The sequence below is a fragment of the Embiotoca jacksoni genome, unplaced genomic scaffold (assembly GCF_022577435.1).
Source record: "Embiotoca jacksoni isolate LCO1_2020_lvr unplaced genomic scaffold, fEmbJac1.0.p SCAF_10, whole genome shotgun sequence".
NCBI lineage: Eukaryota > Metazoa > Chordata > Actinopteri > Embiotocidae > Embiotoca > Embiotoca jacksoni.
The window spans coordinates 6,489,679-6,515,786 of record NW_027185230.1 but is presented as its reverse complement, the minus strand read 5'-3'; the positions used below and the strand labels follow the sequence as shown (position 1 = coordinate 6,515,786).

Sequence of the window (26,108 nt, the reverse complement as noted above, 5' to 3'; positions counted from 1 at the left end):
TAATTTTTCAAACTTCCGCTAGATTCAACCCTGTGACATAGAATATTTTGTATATTACCAGTAAATCAATTGATTTCTAATAATAAGAAAGGCTTCCTTGAGCTGCCAAGCTCACTGTCAAAAAAGCATTCAGCTCTGTGCAGCTTTCAGCCCCCATGTTTTGGTTTGTAGCTTCCCCCCCAAAAAAAGACGTGGGCAGCTGCTCCCAGTACAGGCGCTCATGCAAACCAGTCGTACGGCATGAAGTGGTGGAGAGCCAATGTAAACACATGCGTGATGAGAGGACTTCGACGTGTAGTAAATACTGAGGCCAGATAGTTTCTCTGTGAATTCTGAGCATGTGTGATGAGAAATATAAGTCCACTGATGCTCACATTACTCTGAGGCCAAATGTTCGCTCACAAACTCAAACATACAGTAACTTGACAAGGGATGTGATACAGTATCAAGACAGCTTTTAGGACTACCTACCAAACAATAGATCATCCACATCCAACAGACCAACAGGTTAAATTTCTACAAAACACATTAAAGCACTTTTCTTGGTGACAAACTGCATTATATATTTATAATCTACACGTGCCAACTATTATGTGACAGCTTTATAGGCCTAAATTCTACCCTCTGTGCAGTAAAGTCCAACACAAAGTATCCCTCAACTCTGTGGAAGTGAGGCACCATTCATGTCTGGGGGTCTGTGTCTCTATGACCGAGGAGACGAATGCTTGTCTCGAACCAGCACACATCCACTGGGAGTATGTGAAGCAGGTCGAGCTCTAGAAATACCTCTGCAATATCTTTGATAAAAGGCTTCATCCTCAATCTTCTGTACCTCCCAGAATAACAAGACAAACAAGGCAGCCAATGACAGAGACAGAAGCAAGGAGGCACCAGCTGGATGGATAGCAGTGGAACATGAATCCATCAGTGCCTTGAGGAGGGAAACTAAAGACTGATTACTATGATATTATATTAGTTATGTGGAGATAACAATAAATACTGCAACCTAATGAGACGGTTATGTTGATTTGAATGCAAACTATCAATTAGGGTGTTGTCTCTAGAGTTACTAATTAACAGATCCTTGTTTTATCTGCAGGTTCTCTGCTCATTAACCAGCAAACATAAAGTGGAAGTATACTGATGATGTTATGTAACAGCTTTAATTTGCTCAGATACAATTCATTGGAAGGAATAGGGTGTTTTTAACATCATAAAGCATCCATACACAAAACAAACTGGGAATAATATTCATACAATCGTTAATTAGCTTAATTTCATCCGAGCGATCATTAAACACAACTTGAGACTACTAAAAAGTACTAAAATCCATAGCTCACAGCCGTTAAAGGTTCATATTTTGTGGTTTTAGTTGTCAAAAATTACCTGTCTTAATTTTGTTCTACAGGGTCTGCTGCTCCATCACATCTAATTTTAAACAACCTTATTTGAACCCAGCAATTGCTCAAACTTGGCATCAGATGACATATGAATAGTATTTTATAGAGGTATGATTGAGGAAAAGAAATGATGTCTTATGGCTTTGGTTGTTGGGAAGTGAGCCCCCCCACCTCTTTTGCCATTCATCAGTGCAGGATACTATGTCAGCATGCTGTGGAGGAGGTCGATATTGCGCTAAGGCAAATATATTTACATTTATTTATTGAAAACCATTACAGGGACCTTGATCCCTCTTTTGGAGAACCGCCACCATTTCCCCCCCCCCCCCATCTCCCTCAGCTTGCAACGCGAAGCTCCCCCGGGGCAGTGGACTGCGAGGTGTTAACATGCAGATCAAATGTAGTGGATGGCATTTTCCTCCGACATCCAAAAAGTAGGGTAAAGTGCCCGTTTTCAGTTGTTAGATAAAAAAACAGTGCGCCATATTCTATGTCCACGGGGGGTATTACAACTTCACACGCACCCCCTTACCCGCTAATGTAGTAAAACTTCCGACCCCCTTGTAAAACAAATAAATACAAAAAAATAAGATGGAAAACTTACCACCCCCGTGTCCAGCTGCTCGGTCGACAGAGAAGGAGCCGCTCCGGTCAGAGGTAAAGCACACAATATCGGCACCAGCAGCAGCAGCAGCATCTCAGGAGAAATATTCCTCATCCACTTGTGAAGGAGCAGAGAAATCATGATACCCTATGACAGGCTGATCCTGCAGGGCTCGGACATCGACCCCGACAGCCGCATCCACGGGATAAATCTCACGCCGACCCTGTGGAAAAAAAATGTGCCCGAGTAAGTCTACCTCACTGTTGAGCGCAAACACATAAAACACATTAAAACCGGTGGCGGAAGGGACGTTAAGGAGTTACAAGTTTTTTTGTGTTTTTTTTTTCCACAAAATCGGGAGAAACAAATTGTGTATTCTCGGCCTATATCAAGTCCATCTGAGGTAAATATCCGAGCAGCAAGACGCGCAAGGTCCGCTCCTGAGCGTGCTGTCTCGAGCGCTGGGAAATGCAAGCAGCTGCGTGCGGTTTTGTCCCGAGCAGGAGAAGAGACCGCTCGTTGACGCACACAGTGAGAGTGGATGAGTATTTGGCCCAAAGCATTCGGGGAAAGGGAGAAGGGAGGAGGGAGGAGGGGAGTTCAGCGCCTCTCTGCCCACTTAGACTACACAGAATGCATGACGCGCGTCGTGCGTAATTTAGGAGTTTTCGGTTTTCGTTTAGGGATAAGACTTAAAAAAAAAAAAAAAAAAAAAAAAAAAAAAAAAATTGTCAGTGTTGCTCTATTATTAATACATTAAAAATGTGTCGATATTAATTGAGTATAACGTGCTTTGGATGGAATCCCGTTTTAAACTGGTAGCTTGGATTTAATGTGATCCAAAATGTTACACAGACAGGAATTCAAATTATTTTACTTTTTCCAAAACAGGAGGAGGGCTTTTTTTATTATTATTTTTTTTTTTATAACTGTTGCATTTGCACTTCTGCTGGCAAGTTGTGTGCTTTTTACCTGGGCAATATGTGTCCTAATCTAAGAGTTAACCCAAGCCTAATCAGCAGCAGCAACTCCACTTCTGGTGTTTTGGTGGCTCTGGTGCCAGTTGGTTCCAAAGGTACAACTAGTCAACTAGACATTGGCAGATTGCAGTCGTCAGCAGGAGTGCTGCAGCAGTATTCAAATAAGTACTGTGCAAACACGTTTTGCCATAATTGTATTTTTCAACATCCAATTTTGAAAATATAATTGCGACAACAGCAGATCCTGTCTTATTCTTTGGCTGCATCTACTCTAACACTATGCAACAACATCAGTTTTATGGTGGTGTTTTTTCAGTAACTTTTGTGCAAAATAACGTAAATCAATCTTCCTTGGTGAGTATTTGCTGAAGTGTAACTTAATTGTGATTGGCACTGGTGCATTTTTTTCTTTGGGTCCTTTCCTTACATTTCCCAGCATGCCTTCTTCCTTCATAACCTTTGAGAATAAATCAACCAATGGCGTAAGAGATGGTAGCAATTTTTTTGACTTCAATAAATCATGCAGTTTTGGAATATTTATTTGAATAAATGCAAATTTAGATTGAGTACATGAAATAGGCTGTGAGCAAGGTGAGAAGGTGAAATATATAGCTAATCGCTAGAGTGTGGAAATGTTTCCCATTAAGGGATTGAAAGGGTATTTGTTGTAATTAACATGGTTTTACTGTTAATAGTAAAGCCATGGGGCAGGTTAGTCCCATGTCTTTTTAAAGTCCCATTATACCAGTGGATGAGCATTATAATGAAGTATGATTTAGTTAGAACCATCGGTCTTTTGGAGCCCTGGGGCAAAAACAAATGTGAGCCTTAATCGATACTCTACAAACCACCAACACCGCATTTTCTGTGCATTGTGCATGCAGTCTGGCGCATTCAAGTAAACAAAACGTCAGGGATTTGAATCCTACATGCAATAATAAGAGTAGTTCTTGTTCATGCTGCTAGAGGACAAATTGTCTGACAGCATGTAGCAGGATTTGTCCCAGATGACAAATCCCACTGATTTTGGTGATCCCCTGAATTTTCCCCGGCATTGAGTAGACGCTTGTAATTTTGAGTGTAAAATGTATTACTGCTTGATGGATTGCCTGTACAGGTATCTGTATACCACTCAGGATGAATGACAATTCCTTGGTGACTTTTCATCTGGCCTCTCCCTCAGGCCGAAATTTAAATGTATCTCTTAGTCTTAACTCTTTGTCTTGTTGACACAGGGCAGACTGAGAGGACAGGACCTACAGATTAGACAATGATGTAGGATCTCTGTTGAAAGATCTTGTCATCACACATTTCTAATTAACGTGCTACAAAACATAAACTCGGTGACTTATAGGCAACCCCTTCCACCCTGAAGGTCCCTGTGCCGGGACTGGATAGTATCTGTTATAAAAACACATCTGGCAACTTTTTTCAAAGATTGCCAAGTGTGGCACACTCAGTGAGAAAGGGGTCTATTGATACTCAGACCAAAATGGATGCAGCATTTGTTGTACTGTCGCATCAAATGTGGTAGAGTGGCAGTTGGAAATTTTTCTAACAGGTTCAACAACATCAGTGTTGACTGACTCATTTTTATAAGACTGTTATTTGCGCTCCAATTTATAGTTTTGATTATGCTGAAGTAAAAATGACAGTTTTTGCTGAAGTTTTTCATTCCTGTCTCTGGCCTGGTGATTGAGACAAGTACATTTATTATACTTCAAAATCACTCCAAGTGTCTCTTACTCATTGAGCACAAGATTCTTCATTGTGGCCTCAATTTTGTACCTGTTACTCACTGAATACTGGGATTTTTCTGCTGGTGGAAAATATAAAAAAATATATTGAACTGTTGTGGTATTCTCAATGTTGAATTTTATTGGCTGTAACCTGTTCAACCAGCAGTAAAATGCAGTACTAATGTGCTAGTAAGCACATCAGTCTAGACAACATGTAAAATCATCACACAACTATCAGAGCATAATCTAAGAGAGAGCATTCTTCTTTGAAGTGTCCATCCATCCATCCATCCATCCATCCATCCATTATCTATACCCGCTTTATCCTGAACAGAGTCACGGGGGGAGGGCTGGAGCCTATCCCAGCTTACTTTGGGCGAAGGCAGGGTACGCCCTGGACAGGTCGCCAGTCTATCACAGGGCCAACACATATAGACAGGTGGAAACAAAGACCATTCACGCTCAATCACACCTAAGTGCAATTTGTAGAACCACCAATTAACTTGAGGTGCATGTTTGCGGATGATGGGAGTAAGCCGCAGTTCCCGGAGAGAACCAATGCAGGCACAGAGAGAACATGCAAACTCCGCTCAGTACAACTGTGCCGCGTGTATTTGAAGTGTGTCTGATAATTGTCTAAGTGGGTTATATTTGCCCCAGTCCAGGCTGAGATGGGTTTAATGAATAAAGGATAAAAGGGATTTAGAAAGGGCAATGGCAAGATAAAGAATGAAGAGAGTAGATCATATTTTACTCTTGAATCTCTGAGCGTGGCCTCCAGTCAACTGACTGCCGTGGTTGCTATTTTACTGCATCTTCAGTGAAAAATGTCAAACTACATCACGAACAAAGGTCATTCAATTATTCTGCATCTAAACTTAGTCAGTATCACACGCCCTTTTCCAGAACCTGAAAAGATGCGAGTCAAATCCATTTTTCAGAAAGAGGAGACAAGTGCAACTGTTAATGATGCCATAATAATACAGATTTTCAATTAAAATGTGGGCACAGAGTTAAATTACACAGAATTACATATACATATCATCAGGAGCTGGGTCACTGAAGCAGAGAAACTCCATATGCCTCTGAAATGCAAAGATGTTTTATTGTATACCCCTCATTACACTTCTATTTTCACCACATTTGAGGAAACATCAGAGGAAACACAAAACCTATTTGCTGAGCTGCAGAGATAATTATTATGTGAAACAATGGTATCAGGCGGCTCCTTTCTTCTTCAGAGAAAAGACTAATGCACTTATTTCTTTTGTGTCGGATAACATTCAAATCCACCAGGTAATGAAGGTACATACTGTGATGACTAGCAATCACTAAGAGCTACATGCCCCTGTAGCACGTTTAGCCATTTAATAGGCTGAGTAATCAGCTGATGTAATTGGAATAAATTAAACTATGTGAATACGTTTGAACAGAGATCTGACCTGCGTGTTTTGAATTCTTTGTGCTTTCCTCACACAGATCTACTGCAGCAGTCATTCGTCACTGGTCCAGAGGAGAAATATATGAAAAATATGCTTTAGCTTTGCAGTTTTAACTTCTGCTACGTTAGTGCTGGTTCCAGTACCAGTCAGGTGACATCATTATGATAATTGTAGCGTCTGAATATTGTGTCTCACAGCTTGCCTGCTGGCAAAAAGAAGCTACAGTCTTTCAGTTTTATATTAACACCAGTTTAAAACATCCATTTACTCATCTCACTCTGCTGTGCACATTTTCCCTGAAGTGTTTCACCATCTTTTGACTATTTCCTGGAGACATTTAGCTAATATCCTTGGTCAGATCATGTAATTATAGAAAAACCTACTGGCCAGTGTGGACGTGGGCTGAATTGACTCTGTTGGCAGCTATTGTGACTCATGCATTTTAATATTTGTTGTAGCACGTGGTGCCAAGAGGCTGCAGACCTTTTGAATATCTAAGGCTAAAACTCTAAAGATAGATGAATATTGTCATCATGTCATAAGAGGAGACCTGAATGTTTTTGTTGTTTGATCATGGAGATGTCACTTGATAAATCTCAGTAGCATATTTAAATCCTAAAGCATTCATTATTGTAGTGCATTAATCATTTATTTGTCCATTATTTTTTGTGTTAGTGTGCGATTATTGTTCAAAGCTATTACAATTGAAAGACATTTCTGACAATTACACACATACAGTACATACACACATATGTAGTACACATAGACACTCTCCAACAAAGTATGGAAAGATAATGGTTCAGGTTAAATTGTTCTCTTGAAATGTGTGTTAAACTTTACTGCCTCAGAGATAAACAACTGTAAATGCAATTTAAAAAAAACTGTCCCAACTTGTTTGAAAATGCAAAAATTCAAATACATTTAATCTAAACACTTTCCATTTGCAGGTTTTGCTGCTCTGCTCACACCCAGTATGGTGTAGCAGTGAATAGGACGAGACTGTGTCCTTTGTCTGACTCTTAGAAATTCGGTTTCATGTGGTATTTAATACATCGCTTTTGTTACCCCGTGGGTACACTGCCAATGCATAAATAGTATACAAACTTAAATTGGTTAAATGCCAGTCACCCCTGGGAAGGTTGAATATAGTTAGCCTGCCAATGTGTGTAAGTTTTACTGTAAACAATGTTTCTGATTCCATTTATTTATTTTGGAGGACCTGTCACTATAGATAATCAATAAGGGTACCCGATGAGTAAAGATGTATCAGTCTTACACGGTGTGTGTGTGTGTGTGTGTGTCACCGCCTTCAATGCATCTCTTTCCTCACCTCCCTCTCCCCTCTCTTCCAAGTCTCTCTTGCCCAGTCTTACTGTCACACACTCACAGACTTTGATGTATAGTTCTTGTAAGTCCACGAGAGCTTGAGGCTGCTCCCCATAAAATCTACAGTGAGAAACGCACGCGGCCTCTCCCACAGACTTTCTCAGCCCTTTATACACACTCTCTGTGAGTAAACTTAGCTTGAGGTCATAATCTATAATTCATGTGACTGTGTCTTTTAAAATGTGTAGAGCAGACGAGGCCCAGAAGTGTCCAAAAACAAATAAGCATAAAGAAAACAGACAGAGTTCACGCCTGCCTGTAGATATACTGTAGACACAGGTCATTTGCTAGCAGTTAGTTGTTTTTCCTATGCGAGGAGGACATTTTTCACCACAATGTCAGGCAGATTGCCATTCAATTTTGTACAGAGATTCATGTTCCCCAGAGGATGAAGTCTACTGATTTTGGTAAACCCTCCCTAACTTTTTACTTCTCCAACTACGGAAACACCGTGTAATCACTTCGGCTAGGCCTTACATTTTCTGCCAACACATACTCAGGTTTAAGATCTGCATAAACTGATAATGCACTGAGATAAAACTAGACTGGTGCTGTGTTCCAAATGACATAGTCCCCTTAGTACACTAACAAATAGTGCTCTTACATGTTAGGACTCTTACTTGTGGAGTGTGGGAATTTCGACAGGGTAGTGTTGTTTCAAATTGCACACTGCTGCACTGACCGGAAATAACCTCAGCATGTGAACACATCACCTGCCAAAATATCTGCAGCTTTAATTATTTTACCCAGAAATTAATGTTTTCACACTGCCTGTTTAACATACTCAAAAAACACACTGATTCTACTGGCCAGCAGCAGTAGTGAAAAGCTACAGCGTCCTCAGTCGCCTTAATTCGAAAATTCTTTACGTCGGTGGTCCCGCCCCTTCCTCTTCGTATCCAAGATGGCGACCGTTTAGTTTATGTTTCTGTGTTTGACAGTGTGAACACACTTATGCACTCAAAATAGTGAACGTTAGTATGTAAGTACGCCATTGGAACACAGCTAGACGTTAAACATGCTACACCTGCTTACATCAGTGTGTTTGCGTTGTTACTGTAAGCCGATTCGGCTCAAAGCTCTGCTGTGCTTCAGAATGGCCTCGCAGGAATCATGAGCACGTCTGTCGACTTTTAGTTTCATGATTCCTCAGTATGACACTTTTCTGTGTATACACAAGTGAACAATTCTCAAATTGAATGACGCTACATTTGAAATTTTGGTCTCGTGATGTGGCACACGCTGACTGTTGTGCGTTTGCTGCCCCGGGAAGTGGTGCTGATTTTGGTGACATCACGTGCAAAACTGGTCCGGGCTCACGAGCACTTCACTACAGTTAAACCCACAGCTGTGAGAGGCACGGGGTATTAATAGGAACCCTGTGAGACACACTTGTCACGCGTGCTGACAGACGCCCTGCTCACTGCTGTCGTCGCATACAATGTGCCGCATGTAAAGTCGAATGAATTTAGTTTTAATTTTGGATAAGTTTTAACTTCACCTCCATCATGAAAAGACAGAGGGCATCACCTGTGCACAGCCACAATGAAAGCTGACGATGTAGCGAGATGGAGTTTTGATTTCGACTGCACGCTCTTCTAAATTTAGTTATTAAAGCCAGTACGTATTCACTGATCCACTCAACACAAGTTAAATATGACAATAATGAAAAATGAGACAGAGTTGCTGTAACGAGGGGACATTGTAATGGTATTGGTAAGGCCTCAGAAGTTACCTCAGAAGCACGTCTTAGCTGCGTCTTGCCTGCGTGTGTGTATCCACACCTGCTGCGTGTCAGCAGCCTGTCAGCTGCGGTGTTGCGGCTAAGGTCCTATACTATTGAATCAATGAGTTACTCTTTGATAATGGCCGTCAGTATAGTATTTTTGAGGTCCATGAAGTGAGGAGTTGTAACCAAAAGTCAGGCACCTGGGTTGTGTTTCCCATTAAACAGCGCTGGACACACACACACACACACACACACACACACACACACACACACACACACACACACACACACAAATTGACACACACTGACACAGAGGAGAGAAGGAGAGAGAGAACAGCGAAGAAAACCCTGCCCTGACCTGGTGAAGTGTCGCCATGATATAGTTAGAGCCTACACTGTGTTTTTATTATGATTATACAGTACACATAGGATCACAGATCATGTCCCTGTATATTTTAGCTGGGAACTGTGCTCGGCACACTTGAAAAATAGGCGTCGGGTCTGTTTTTGAAATGACACAACGCGTACGAAAGGCATTAGACGCAGCTGAGACGCACAAAGAATTAAAAACATTTTTTTTTTTAATGTTTTATCATGCCCGGTACCATTTCCCTCAAAACTGTTTGAAGGAGATTTAACCTTTGTAGTCCCTCCTGGTATATCTATCTATTCCATTTATACCTGTAACTTGTTATAAGGTCAGCCAGAAAGTCTAGGAAGTTGAGGATACTGTACTGGACACAAGAAAGCCCAGTCTGATATTGTTAAAGATTTTCTAAAACAGAGAATTTATGTTTTCTTTGCTCCCCAATCGCTTCACCTCAAATCCTCCTGCATGACCTCTGTACTAATCTTTCTACTCACTCTGTGGCTGCAAGTGGTGGACGAAGTATTAATATATTTTACTGAAGTAAAAGTAGCACTGTCACTGTAAAAACACGTTACAGTATAAGTAAGGGTGTATACTGTAGATGCAATAGCACATATATTCTGTATTATTTTAGCTGTTTAAAATGCAATTTAAGTACTTCACACTGCCTGGTTGTTGTACCTATAACATTGTAGCATATTTTATGATTTGATTGGATGTATTTTTTGTAAAACCTGAATCTGCAAAGTGATTAGTTACTCAAGCAGACGATTAAATGTCTTTTGTGTGGTGGATCAGAGGTATACAGCAGCATCAACACTGAGACGACTACTTGAGGAAATGTAATTTTACAGTTCTGGTGTCAGCAGGAAATAGACCAGCATTTTTTTTTTTTTAGTGAGAAGGATTGTTCTCACTGGTGAAGGAGCTGAGAGGGACAGCTGAAATAACCGTCCTCAAAAGTGAATTTAAATGCCAAGTCATACTTTACGACAGACATAATTCAGTTTAATTTTAATCTAATATTGATTTAATTGTTGATTAAACCTACTCTGAAAAAAAAAAAACATGACCTAAACGTAGTGTTGAATTTAAACTTATGAGCAGGAGCGGATTGTTAAAGTGTTTTCTGCTCTGGGATTTGACATGATTAATGAAGAGTGACAGAGTAAAGGCAGGGGGACAACACTGGACCTGGACTTTTTATAACTCGTGACCTTGCGAGACCCTAACAAGTGTCTGGATGCACAATTAATTTTCAAAACCCACATCCTCCCAATTTCACAAAGATGTGCTGAAAATTCTTCCATATAATTCTTGTCGTCAGGAGCTATAAAAAAAACAACAACAACACTTTATGCAGGCATTAAAAGCCAGAAAACACAAAACATATGGCATGAACAAATAAGTGCTTTAATACAAAAAAGTGGCACTTCATAGTATGAGGTACTGTACTGTAGTCCTCTTACCGTAAAAGCTTAACAGCGTCCATTAAAATGGTTTTCAGAGATGCTTTCACAATAAACAGCTTGTTTCGGACTATAACTATAGATTGTGCATCATAAGACCATCCATCCATACGACCGTCTGTCCGTCCATCCATCCATACAACCGTCTTCCTCCGTCCGACTATCCACAATAATACTGACGTTACTTGCTCCACCATCTCTTTTCCACATTTTCATTTAAAGTCACACTCATTAATCACATGTTAACTACATATCGCTGTGTTCAGGTCCATGTGAGATCTGTGCCTTGTATTCAAATGTAATGTGACGTGATAGATTTATGAGCTACTGACTGAAAACTGTGTGGCAGCTCTTCAGAACATAGGTTCACGTTAGAGAGCGGGGTGTTTCCTGAATCACTGCCACTTTAATTAATGATCAGATTAATTCAATTAGGGGTCTAAAGTAGATTTATAGCATTATAATACATTATTCATCACAGGTTGAATTTCCTGGGTAAGAACAGGGAAGGTTTCAGTTGCCACCACTGTAACATTCATGTTTAATTCATGGTTCTTTTCAGATGCTTGATTCTATATAGGTTGCGAGACACTTCACTGCTGCATGTGTGAAATGTATGTTGATCTCAAGATGTATTTGTGATTAGTGGCTATTGTACCATTACATCCTTGATTAAATATGTAACGGCCTGGCTGCAGCGCAGCATAATGAAATCTGATTATCCTGGTTGAAAGAAGGTTGCATGCAGACAAACTACATCACAGCTGTAAAAAAGATGAATGTCAGAGGGTTCAACATGTACAATCGCCTTCTCCTTTGTTCCCTCAAGTGATAAAAAAACAAACAAAAGCATATATTGGATTGTGAAATAAGAGAGGACAAGAGGTTGTGCTTGCAATAAACATGCACCTTTCCCTTTGTTTCATCCATTTTAATCAGACTGGAGAGTAATCCTGATGCTTCCTCCTGCCCAGAGGCTTTGTGAGTTGTGTCCTAGATTGGAAGTGGTTCTCTGAAACTGTGCCTGGGGCTCATCTACACCTACCTTGAGGTAATTTAAAAAAAAAAAATTCTCAGCCTGCCTGTCCAGTTGCACACAATTCCAGTATACGCAACACTGAAAAACATCTAGTCCATATCTGTCTACAGATACATGTTTATGGTTGTCTACGTTAGAACATGGCAGTGTTGATAACCATACCGCAAATAACAGAAATATGTTTTTAACTTGACCATGAGCTCACAGTTACAAACATTGTTTAAAAGTAATGTAGCTTTAGAAAAAGATAGCCTATTAGTGTTAAATAGAATACGAAAGTTAAATCCTATGTTAAGATAAGGGGTTTAAATGCTTTTCAAATAAATACTAATTAATTTGCGTTGATTCGCAAGATCGCAAATTGCTGGAGTGGCTTTTTACAAGCTCAAATAATTACAATCAAGCGTTTTTGTAAAAATTGTGACGGGTCTAGTCACATGTCAGACTGTGAATCTGCACTAAGCAATCGCTGCGGGGGTCGTTGCTTCTGACTGCAAAGGCAACATAAGATTTTACAGACTTTGTCTGCTCAAAAAGTTTTTCCATTTCTCATTGAAATAAAGTTTTTACCATAATAGAAAAACACTCTCCTCTTGCAATGAACACAGCTCAGGACATTACTTAGTGTGAAGTCATTTGGAAAAAAACACAGATGAGCTGCTGATTATTCAACATATTTTTTTTCAGCAATAAATACAAAATCTAAGAAATATTTAAAGGCTGGTGGTGTTGCGAATGTTAGAATGTGTTTAATTGAAGGTTTGCATGATTCAGTTTTGATTTATTCTAACCTGTTATTAATATTAATATTCAGGCATCATTAATTCCAAAATTTTCATTTAATAAATGAAACCTGAAAATACTGAGTGCAGGGAGAAGCTAAAGGCAGTCGTTGAGGCTGCAGGCAAAGCATTTTGCAACCAAGATATAGCAGAAAGGTTCTATTTTTAATCGTCTTTTATGGTTAAATTAAAACGGCAACAATCCTGTGGTGCTGTAAACACATGCTTCACACAAATACAAATTTAGTGAGCATCTTTTACGTGACAAATAAATCACTCTATTGGTAGAGATTTTTTAAATGGAGTTTTGTTACTTGCTGATCTCTGTTGGATCCATAGCTACAGTATCTACACCAGAGTGCTTATAAGCAGGCAGAATTAAGACGTGGAGACATGCAAAGAAGCGCAATTGAAAGCACTGACAGAAGCAAATAAATGCAAAAAAGAAACGTTTTTTTGGGGTTGTCCAGCTATTACACCACAGCTTCCTGTTAATCCAGTCAGAGCTGAGGCTGTGCAGCCGCATACTAACAGACCTGAGACTGCCAAGTCATGACATAATCTCCCACAATACAACATTTCCTGCCCGGACACTTTCGTCAGTCTGTTGAGAGAGCAGTGGATGGAAATAATGTAAAACAACAGTCAGCGAGAATAAAAACCCATTTAACGTCAACCCAAACTAACATCTCAGTTTCTAACCTGCGGTGCTCAAACCATGCATTATCCCTGCCCATAGAAATGTTAACATTTGAGGTCTGCTTTAAAAGAAATGGAACCTTCTTCTAGCCCCAGCACGGGAGAACAAGAAAAGTATCCGGTGTCTTACAAGAATATGCCAAACTGAAGTTAAGATAATTACAAGCTTTGCTATTAATAATACGCAGCATATGCATCGTGATTAGTCTACATTGAATGGATACCGGAAGGCATTTTAAGACCTGAAAGTTTGCCAAATTTAAGGAGCAGTCTCTCCCTCTCTGCCTTGCTCTTTCTTTCTTTCTCTCTTTCTCTCTGCATGATTATTGTTTTCACTTTAATGCTGTGTTTTTATCCATTGTGCCTGTACATCAAAAAGGTTGTGAATTAAAAGAAAAGAAACCGCTCTGAGAAACAAGCTGCACTTTCAGCATCACACACAATGACCTTCATAATACCAACTAACATTGCTGCAAAATAAAATCAAGCAAGATGCAAGACTATTGCAGTATGTTCAGAAGATAAGTGTTTGTGATTTGTGATTTCATTCTTCTATTAATCTTCCTTAAAGCCCATCATGGCCATTCAGTCCAAGTCATTGTCTGAGATGCTGACCAAGTCCTTACAAGCAGAATTGGCTGCAAAGTCTTCAGTTCCCAAAACAAATTCCAGCTATTTTCACTTTGGATGTTAAACCCAAACACATTAGACTTAGTGTTCCCTAAACCAGAGGCAGAGTTTGTTGTCATTAAGCCACACTAATGATAGAGAGCTCCCGCACAAGTTTTTCTTACAGACACTTCAGGTCCCTTGCACAACAATAATGGCTGAATAAGAATAAAAACTGCTTATGTGGACAGTTTGTCTATTTGCTATATTAAGTAAAAACAAAGAGGTGCACCACAGCTAATACGTCATCAGGTAGTGACCCATTAACCTCCAGTCTTTGATGTGATTAAACAGGACAAGGGCCAGGTAACATATGTAAGATTTATTAATATGACATTCCCAAAGGCCTGAAAGTGAGGAACAATAACTGTGTAACTGTGCCTCTATGAGCGTAAATAAAACTTGCTCATTGGGCTCCTCAATTAGCTGTGATTTGTTTTCATGAATAAAAGCACATTGATGGACCCCTCAGCCAATCAAGGATGAGCTTGCTAAAAATGCACAGACACATTACGCAGAACTTTTTCTATGTTCTGCTGCCTTCTTTAATTGTGGTTATTTAGGCAACCTATCGTGACGTCACCCATCGGTTTGTGAACTGCCGTTTTGAAGCCTTGAGTTGGTAATTTTGTTAGTCTTGGTTTTATGATCAGAATTGACGATTATTAGACGAGCTGGGTGAGAGTAAGCAGAGATTCTCTCTTGATCTGACTGAGAACCCAAAGAAACTACACCTGACTGCACCACAGGCCTGTCAATCAAATGAGACACGCCCCCAACCGTACAGCTTGTTGAGGCCTAATGAATTATGGAATTATTTTCAGATGGACCGCCAGAAAACTGATATGAAGAAGTAACTTTCGCGAATGACACCATATTGACTTGTGGAAAAAAATGTATTGACTTTGTATTTCATGAGAGAAGTTGATTTTAAGTCTTTTAGAGCCAACAGCCAGTGGCCATCAGTGGTATTTACCTGTAAGGCACTTCTGCATTGACTTAACGATTCAGAGCCTGAGTCTACGTCCATTTTTATAACCTATTTAGACACAACAAGCTCATGTTTTACCCTAAAAGTGTGAAGGGATACAGCTGCTGCAACTATACTATGTTTTAGTTCAGGTAAATAACCACAGAAAAATAAAACTCTCAAAACTCAATCCAGAAAAACATCGTAAAACAATATGTGATCCAACAATGTGCTGTCTTGACAAATCAGCTATGATGCAGGATACTGTAGATTAGAGGTGTAAGCATGTGCGGACCTTCAGCTACACAAATGCAAATGACTAATAAAAAGCAGCTAGTGACACATTTTTTGATAATTACAGTATATGATGGCAGTTTCAGCTGGCTCTTGGCTTACTGCAGATAACAAGGTATTAGAGATGATAAAAGACCCAAGAGATTGTAAGGAGAACTCGTGCATAACAGTCCACAGCCAAGTACTATAGTAGAGCAGAGACATTAATTGGGTGTAAACGTCAGGAACTGGAATGGTGCAGTGAGAGATGACATTAAAATGATTATCACAGCTGTAGCGTTGGTGAAAATGAACTAAAGTAGTTTTTATTACAGAAATTAACTGTGCTTTTTTTCACTTTTAAAGCTCATCTGTGTTAATATTATGGTCATTTAGAGCTGTGAAAAGAGGCTTCGATAAGAAGCCATTACAACATGTTCTGACTGGATCTAATTTCATGTCTATAGAAACAACATCTCAGACATACTACAACCTCAGATTTATGTCTTTTTATTTAGCCGTATACATTGACATTTGATACAATATTTGAATTAAAGCTACCTGTTAATTTGATTGATTTGATCAGACTATCTCCTCAGCACAATAAGTTAGGTGAAGAGATTCATCCCAAGACTTTATTAATAACCGGTTTTAACCTTTTTCCTGATTATTTATTCATAGGAACAGAGTTCAGATGAATGTGCTCTGCTTTAAATATTCCATTTACCCCTTTGATTCCTCTGATAAAATTTCATTAATGGAACTATCAGAGTGCAAGTAAACAAACTTCACAGCATTTCTCTGCTGCTTGAGGACGAGGCTCAGTCTTTGCTTCTTCCTTTTTATATTTGATAGTCCAGACTGTTGCTGAATGACTTCCTTAACTTGGGAGATAATTCATGATCCTTCAGACAGCAGTGAGCACCGACCAGCCATCAACTATGCTCTTTGTTTCAGCAATCAATTCGCTTAAAAAAACAACAACCAAAAAAAACCACTGTGCTCCAGTTGTCCTTTTTCCGTTATGAAAGTCTCTTTGTGTTTATCTGTGTGTATGTGAGCAAAGAATAAATCAATATAAGAAACAAAAACAAAAAAATTGTGGAAAACTGTGTTCGTACACACAAACACAGACAGATAATGTCAGACTCGTTCTGGTAACCACTAACATGGAAACAATACTTCTTTATTTTTTTTGCTTAAAATAGAACAACAATTCTGTTAAAATGTAGCCATTTTTTTTTTATTTTTTTATGAGCACCGGTAAACATGATCAGAAATACCTCCCAAATTGGTTACTTATCTCCATAAGGACCAGTTTCCAGCTTTCTTCCATGTTGCAGCTCTTATAGGTGAATCCGAATCTCCGATCTGCACAGAACCTGCATCAGATTTTACTCAAGCCATGAAATTATTGGCAGCAGTTTATTTACAAAAAATAATTGGTTCACTTACTTTCCCAATAGTTAAGTGTTGCAAAGGGCCTGCCTGTAGTTTTGTTTTCACAGAGAAACAGTGTGAGGCAGCAGCAGACTTTCCCCTTCGCAACACTTTTAAAAAATATATCATAATACCGCATTTCTTTATGTGGAGTATGAACAGTGACCCATATTACACAGCAAATCATTTTTACACCAACTCAAAACACTGTGCGGCCATCATTGTCTTTGAGAGTCACACACACACACACACACACACACACACACACGTGCTTTCCCTTAGCAACTGTAGAAATAATATGCTCAGGAAGGTTAACACTCCCAGGAGTGTCTTGCTATAAGAACAATAAAAAAATCGTAATGATGACGACGGGATCAGTTGTTGGGATGTCGGTCTCTTAACAGACTCGGAGATGCTATCGTTTGTAAAGAAATCCAAACCTTGTTTGACACACAGCTCATAACGTTTCGTGTAACTGCATCTTTGTACTGTGTCTGACCTCTCTTCACACAAAGTGGATTGTTCCAGCTGACTGCCCTCGCTACTGTAAGTGTCTGTGTGAGCTAAACTCACAACAGCACTGAGCTTCACGTTCAGACTTGAACAATAGAAAATGAAAGGGCATTATTTATTTTAGCACTTGAGTGTGGCAGATCCATCTGCTCCTGATCAGGTTTGTGATTTGACCTTGTACATTATCAATGGTCCATTTTGTCTGCCTCCTTCTGTGATCTAATTCAGCCAACTTATACTGCTCTTCTGTTCTATTGTACACCCGGTGCCAAGTGCAATACAAGTCTTTACAAGTTGTAGACTGAGGCTGTTGTCATTTTCCCATCCAGTGCCCACATTGTTGGTCTTTATGCTGGGTGGTGTCGGGGACATTGTTTGAGCATTTCTGTGTTACAGCTGCAGAAAGTGATCTACTAAAACCTGGTTTTAAGTCAATGGTATGGTTTGTTACTGTAATTTTAACGTCATATTATGAAGATAGGAATATGTGCACTTACTTTCTGCTTGTTAGACACACAGGGACATGCAGCAGCGCACACACATTACATTAAAAGTAAAAAGATTGCAAAATGAAAGATTAACATTGTGTACATTATTCCACTGTTATAATAGCCACCCTCCAAGATGTAATGCACCTGGCTCTTGAAAGGAATGGGAGATGACATTCTGTTGGTTTATTTAATGTTCCCCCCAAAACACATCTTTTGAGTAATTATAGTCGGTAAAGTACACCTTCACCGACGTCAAAATAGCAAAAGTGAATTTGGACATGCCCTAAAACCACTTGCGTCATGTGCTTTACACCGTGCGATAAGATTATTGAAATCGAGCCCTTCTGGGTTCATCTTCAGATAAAAGCAGGAATGAACTCCAGAGATTTTACTCTTACTTTTTTATGTGTTTATCTATTTTTAGTCGTCATTTCACCCTAGGCCATTACTTTCCTTCTTTTGTTGTTTTATAATAGTCTTGGTACAATTTTAATGCTGCCATGGATTCTATTTAATTCTACATTCATTCTTGACTCTGCACATTACTTAGATGAAATACGTGTTTATGTTCTTTGACCATCCTGTTTGTAGTCATTTGACAGAAGTCCAGAACCTGTTATTCAGCTGTTGCTGTTCACCTTCTCTGTTCTACTGTTGTATTGTTGATTTTCTAACCATAATTTAGTTTTTATTAGTCAGTCAATACACAGCCTTCATTATTAAAAATATTTGCTTTTGTGCTACACACTGTTCACAAGGTGCTGATTCCTCCTACCATGTCTACAAAGAATGATGATATATAATTGATGCCATGGAAACTGTGGTTTATTATTTATTACGTTACAAACATTCACAGATCTTATTATCTTTTCACCTGTTAGCCTGAAGCTTGATAACATGCGACACGGTTCTCCTGGACTCAGATCCTGTGACCGGCAAAGACATTGAACTCCACCGAAGTCACTGTCATGTTCATGAAAACACTTTGAGATGAGTGTTGCTTTATGACAGACAGATTGTGGCATTCAAACCCTGATTGGTTTGCACATAACCCCCCCACATCATCGCAGCACCATGACCAGCCAGGACTGTTAACACAAATCCTGCCTTGTCAACCAGCCCTCCCTTCTCTTCCACTACTTGGATTAGAATATATATCGCCAGTGAACAAAATTCATGCATCAATTATGTTTCAAGAAAAATGGATAATGTAAAGCAAATTAGTAATAAATGAAGGGATTTTGTAGAAGATAGGGTTTGTAATTTTACACTTTGTAAGTGACATCTTGTGGTGCACGCACTTTCTGTGACATTGTACCATCAACTGCAGGACATAGTTATTATCCACAGGTGTTAGGGATTGGAAACTTCCCCAGGAAGTGGTGAATCTAACATTTAAGCACAAGGGTCAACTAACTGAAGGTATTTACAGTGTTGAGATTAGGAAAAAGAGCCGGGACCTCTCACTCTGAGGGCGGATACGCAGGAGGGCAAATGTTCGGATAATTCCCCTGGCTGTCTCAGGTGTGGACTGAATCCTGCGTTAACTTATCGACCCGGGGGCTGGCTGGCAGACCTTCTCAACCCTTTGCAATCAGACTGTGCTCCGGGCTGCTGTCTCAGGCACAAAGAGATATATTTCAACTGCAGCCTGGAGGAGTTTCTTTGTGGGTTTATGCCCATCAGTAAGTCCTGTGCACCTTCCTTAAAATGTTATTGATAGCATTCAGAGCTCAAAATCCTCAGCCCCAACGTCTTTCTTGTATTTCTTAAAGGGCTGTTTTTTCAGGACGTATCATCGCTGTCTTCTGTAGCAATCATTACAATTTGAACAGGATTTTTCTTTTTCAGTAAATGTAACCGCAGTTTTACTATCTTTTTTCTTATTGATTTTTAAAGCAACACTTTCCTTGCACTCCCACACAATACTTTTTGTATTCCCTAAGACTCATGTTTTAACCAATTACTTTGGCTTGCATTATCCAGCAATATACCATCATAATGGAACAGCTCATTGAATGTTCTTGTTGCTTTAAAGTGGGTTGAACCAACTGTTCATTGACTTAATGGAAAATGCGTAAATTAAAAAGTAATATCAGTAAATAAAAAAAAGTTTTGTGAGGGAATAAAAAAAATGAGTTTTCATGGACTTTACAAGTTTTTTTTTTAAGAAATATGTAGCACAGAGAAAACAATCCTCTCACTTTGCCTTTTCAAAAGGGATGTAATTTATAACATGACATACAGTATAGCTAAAACATGTTTCTCTCTATCACTTCCATCGAATAGCCTCGCTGAAGTAGACAAAGGACTGTGTATCCTGTCCAATGTATTACTTTATTACATTTATGAATCACTTGTAGTTGGATGCTTACGTAAGCCTGGGACACACTGTCTGTGTGGTCTGTGCATGGTGGTTGCGAAATGCCTTGATTTCATTTCGCCGCCCATGTTAACAGTTGAAATGCAAGTGGTGTTTTATTTTGAAATTTGGCAAGCTGCTCTATGCTGATCCTGTTTCTGACTTCCTCCTCAGCTGATCTGCTCTGTGCAGCTTGATGCGGCTTCTGTCAAAAATAGACTAGATGGTATTTTTAGAGAAGCGGAGTAGAGCGCTGCTTCTGGGATGCTTCTGAAAAGTGCTGCGGGGAATCTAGTGGAATCACAAGCGTCAGAGCCTAAACACAACATTGCTGCATCTGGCAGAATCCAGCTTTGAGAGACTTTACGGTGGCCATGAAACTTGCAAAAATGTGAAAGTCCCAGTTTAGAGCCTGTGTTTGGATGGTTCCTTGGGGGCTACTGTAGAAACCTGGTGGTGCAACACGGTGCACTCTGTAGATATGGGCTCATTTTATATAACAAAAACACAACGATACTTTGTTTCAGGTGATAATACACTAATAAAACCATAATAATGAATATTATACATCCTAAATTCTAAATGCTACACCCTAAATCCTTTACATGAACCTTTTGCACCATTATTGCGCATTTTCAGCTTTCGGTGGCTATTTTATTTAACATCCAAATATTCAATAGACCAACTGAAGTCCCATTTGACAATATTTTCCGAGAGTAGTGTAAAAGTCTCAGTCCTTTGGGAAGCCTAATTTCCTAATATTTAAGAGAAAGCTATTTTCATTACCATTGTTTTTGCTCACTTAAGCCGAACTCCATGACTGTAAGAGATGTCCCTCACTCCCCTGGGTCTTGTTATGTTGCCATCAACATTTTAAAAGATCAATTGTAATTTTGGTAGAATTTCATTAACAGTGTCTGTTAGTCTGCTTAGAGAGACTGGGGAGCACGGAGGGATCAAAGAATTACAGGAAATAAACAAAGTGAGCAAGTGTCCTGATGTTGACTGGAGCTGAAACTCCTTTAATATTGATTCCCCTTGAGAAGCCCTGAGATTCAGATGAAGTAATAAGCAAACAGCATGAGGATACTGAGCGGAATGAGGATGTTTGTGTGCTTGTGACGCAGCGATGCCAGCTGACACACTCTCCCTGTTAGCCCGATAACAACATGATGTAGAGCTTTTGGGAGAGGAGGGAGTTTGTTGCTGTTTGCTGATGTTGTGGAAATGCTGATTGAGATGCACGATTTATTCATGCCAGCCAGGAGGATGTTCCTATCTCACACTAACAGCCCCTGAAGGATGCTGCTCAACACAAAACACAAATCACTGACTGCTGTCAATTAAACAGAGTGCCTTTATTTAATGAGAGACTGTGTACATTGCTCTATTTACTGTAATACCATGCATGCTCATTTTGCAAATGCATCCTGATTCAAATAAATGTAGAGATCTTGAGCAGTAATTTTCTGAGTGGAAAAAGTGCTGAATCAAAACACTAAATTTTAAAACCAAAACAAAGAGCTGATGGTCTGTAAAACGGTTCATGTGACTAAGGGGAACTTCAGAGTCTGTGGGTTCATCACTATGGGTGACACCTTTCACAATATATCTATAAATTGTAAAAAATGTGCACTATGCACAATTGCGCCACTATTTAGCTGTGTATGTCTTTTAGCTCTATACATGTCTTTTTGATTTATATATATATATATGTCCTTTAGCTGTACATATGTCTATTTATGTCTCTGATTCTGATATTGATTTTTATAAACTTTTTGTATTTTTGTGTTGTAAAATAACAATAAATAGCACCAATAAAATCCATCACACAGTTGTGAAAACATACTCTATTGTTAACCACTATCTTCTTAATCACACACAAACATCTGGCATTTGATGTTGTGTTTTGTGAGGAGATGAAATTTCTAGCTTTGAAGTCAGTGGAGGACAGTGGATAAGGGGACGTGATCAGAGCTCAGTGATCACAGCAACAGGAAGCAGGGTGAGTCAGAGTAATGCCAGCAGAACCAAGGCCAGCGAAGAGGATGAAAGCTGCTGCATTCCTCTGAGCCTGTGGGCAAAACAGCATAGGAACACTTCATTCCAAGAGGACCGTAAAGAACTAAAGAACAATCCATACGTCACAAACGTATCATAAGTCTCTTTGGTCTCTTTTTGGTTGCCTCAAGGTTTGGCATGAAGCGTGTGACACACTTTGGTTAAACAATGTGTACTGTATTCATGGATTATGCACTGACAAGACTAGATATTCCTGCATGTCTACGGATGCATATATTGTATGTGCATGCATGTAACTGTACATGGCAGCATTCCTTAAATGCACCTTAATCCATAGATGTGAATTAAATCTCACTGAATTCTGAGATTTTGTTCTTCTCAGAATCATAATATCCTCATGTTAGCATGAAGCAGCCATCCACCCATGCTAGATAGAGATAAAAGCCAAAAGCCCTCGCCAGCATGGAGGTCAACAGTGAAGCATTTATGTTAGCTGGTGCTGAATAAACTGCTGACTGTTGAGATAGCCTCTACTGGATAAGAATCTGAACCTAAAAACTATGAAGTGAACTGCTTGGTCATTTTTTTCTCACTCTCTAAAGAGTACTCAGATCTATTAGCTCGATGTACATATAGTTGTATTGCTTCTCTAATTCTATTGTAGATATTAGATAGATTAATTAAAAGTCATCCACCTCCTGAGGATATGTACATATAGACTTCCGATAGCATGCCACCAAATGCCGAGGAAGAATAACACGGATCCACCACAAAGCATGTCTTGAACGGTGATGAGTTGTTTTCTTTCTTCCCTCCAGCCAACTCGATACGAGCGCTGATGAAATCTCCGAGATGATGAGTGGCGGAGGCACCGGCCCATCACATCTATTATTCAGAAAAGCATGTGTGAGCAGCTGTTTCCAGGCTCATTAGACAGAGATCACACTGAGACTGATGATACAATGATTGATATGATCTCACCCTTACATGCTTTCTGCGAGGATCAAGGCAGTTTGAAATAGCTTGACAGGGTATAATGGAGATGGAGAATTAATGATTAAGAATACAGAAAGGTATGTAGACAGTAACGTCTTATGCAACGTGCAAAAGTTTTGTTACAGCTTTTTGTGGACATCTCTTGTTTTGTGTTCTTTTTAGCAAATACGAGTTGAGTATTAAAAAATACGAGGTCATATGACCTCCCCTGCTCAAGAAATGATGCATTAAATATTTGCTTCATGGATGTGGGAACATTTTCTGGAGGAGACCTTGAGAGTCCAAAACGGAGATAAAGATGCGAGCTCCATTCTCCTTTGCATCTTCCCCTGATACAAGTGCTAGCAGATGAGTAATAGAGGGGAGCGCCTCAATCCCCCCCAACTAGTCAATCCCATAATGCCCCGCCCTGCCACTCACTCTGATCTCGTTGCTAATTAGGGGAGTGCTATGACAGGGTTACCCAGTTCATCCACAGGACACACAGATAAGATATTTTCTTTTTTTCTAAGTGCTTTCAGATCTTCGCATGGCTGCTTGCGTGTGTGCGTATGTTATTCGCGTATTTCCATGCTCGGACTTGAGTATTGTGATTCGGTGTTCCTGTAGGAGCACATTTGGGCAGCCATGTTCTGCTCAGTTGCACAAGGGCTTGATCCATTACCCAGATTAATTTGGGAGAGTGGATGAAGATGGAAGGATTGGTGATGGAGGAAGGGGCAACGCAGAGGAGAAGAAGTACATGATAAACAGAGAAAGGGGGAAGGGAGAGAAGAGTGGATGAGGAGGAGAAATAAAAAGGGAGAAAGAAGACTATAGGAGTTGGTGGGATTGTGTTGGAACAAATAATAGTAGGTCCCCTCTCGTCTATTGCTCACTTAAGACCACAAAAGTGTCTTATGTGTATCAGTGTGTGCAGTTTAGCCAATTTCATGGAGCCAAAGACGGTAGATGATAATCCAGTTAAATTGAAAAATGGTAACGTCTGTATCCTCATTCATACTCTTATTAACACTTTCTTACATTCGTACAGCCAGATAGTTAACATGATTAGCCCTGAGGGTGGGGGGGGGGGGGGGGTAATAACTTTGTGCTGCAATGTTGAGATACCCGCTGCTGATGTGGGGATGTTGAACTGCAAAGTGTGTTCATGATGTAAAGTACCGTGCAACATTTTATTGCACTATAGGCTCTTGCCTTTTACACAGCACCATTAGGGAGGCATCTGATTGACTCCAAATTTATTCTGCAGAATGACAATGACCTCAAACATGAAGTCATGCAACCCGTTATCGCGCCAAAGTGTAATACAACGTCGGTCCACTAGATGACACACTATCAGTGTCACGTTTTGCCTCTCTGAGGCATGATATAAGGGGCCTTAGGTTTAGGCATCAAAATGATGTTTGGCGTTTGGAACTAATCATGGTTTGGATTAAGATAACTCATTTTACATAAGTATTGTTCAGTAAGTTAAATATGTTATGTTATGTGTGTAACTTTCTTATGTTAAGAAACCAACATTGACTTTTGCTTTCTCATGGACTCGAACACTGATCCCACAGGTGAAAGTCCAGTGTTCCTTCATGGGCTTCATCACATGATGTCTGTCACATGACTTCCGTCTCATGACCTCCTTCATCAACCCTGGTCATACGTGCGTGTACTTTTCACGGCTAGGCTCGGCAAAGCGTGACACTGACTTAGTATCCTCTAGTGGACTAACGGGTGTATTACATGCTTTGACGTGATACAGTGCGAAGACGATTTCATTGATCAACATCATACCTGGGATTCTGTTAGTTGAGGAATTTTGACGGGATCATTTGGGGTCATCCATCACAAAAATCCGAGAGTGCGAGCTGAGATCTATGAGCAGAATTTTTTTAAGGGTTCACGGAAGCAGTCTGAGTGGAGGGAAGAGGGATTAAACAGAAGCATGAAATCTTTGCAAGCAACAGAGTGCAGATGTAAAGTTTTGAAAGAGAGCTGAGTAAGTCCTTGAGGGAGCACCGACTATTTAAGTCTGAGTGGAGACTTTAGAGAGAGAATATTACAATGTTTAATTGTGAAAACAAGAAATCATGCTCTCAATTGGAAACAGTGTTCTCTTGACTTATAGCAGTAATAAACCCTTATAAACATCTTAAATAACAAGAAAAGGAAGCCCTGCAGAAGATGATGTCACCCTCACAGAGCCCTGACCTCAACATCATAGAGTCAGTCTGGAAAATAGATGCTGTATTAAAGTCTTAAAGGGTAGTCATAGTAAATATTGATTTAATTTTTGTTTTTGTTTTCTGTTTACTGGACCAAGATTAATTTACAAATAAAATTATTCAATTACATCTGAAAGAATCCTTACTTTACTTTTAATACCTTAAACCTTTTCACAGTGTGTAATTTTGAAAAAAAAAAAAAAAAAGTCCTGCACCGAGCAGGTTTTTAACTGCCTCAGTGATGCTCAGTTATGAATAAATCAGTAGATTTTGCTGGCCCACTTGTGTTTAATGGAACAACTAAATGGAGTGTCATTGGTAAAGGAGAGAAGATGAACTCAGGTTATGTGTAAGTGTTCATGTTTTTTTTCTCTAATGCTTGCATCTGTACCTGTTTGTGTGGACTCCAACGTGGGAAAACTGATCATTGATGTAGCAATTATGTGTTATGAATGCCTCGGCTAGATGTCTGAGGGAAACTTAAAGGCATAAAACATCTCGAAGGCACAACTAT

At 39.6% G+C, this 26,108-nt stretch overlaps 1 protein-coding gene across 1 annotated transcript in view; it reads right to left on the bottom strand.

The window, feature by feature from the left end:
• Positions 1-2,510, bottom strand: part of LOC138206322 (matrix metalloproteinase-17-like) — a 64,559-nt gene extending 62,049 nt beyond the window's left edge. Inside the window, exon 1 of the mRNA XM_069162939.1 lies at positions 2,005-2,510. Within this exon, the coding sequence (XP_069019040.1) occupies positions 2,005-2,145 (141 nt within the window). The 5' untranslated portion in view covers positions 2,146-2,510. The remainder of the gene's footprint in view (positions 1-2,004) is intronic.
• Between the last annotated feature and the right edge of the window lie 23,598 nt (positions 2,511-26,108).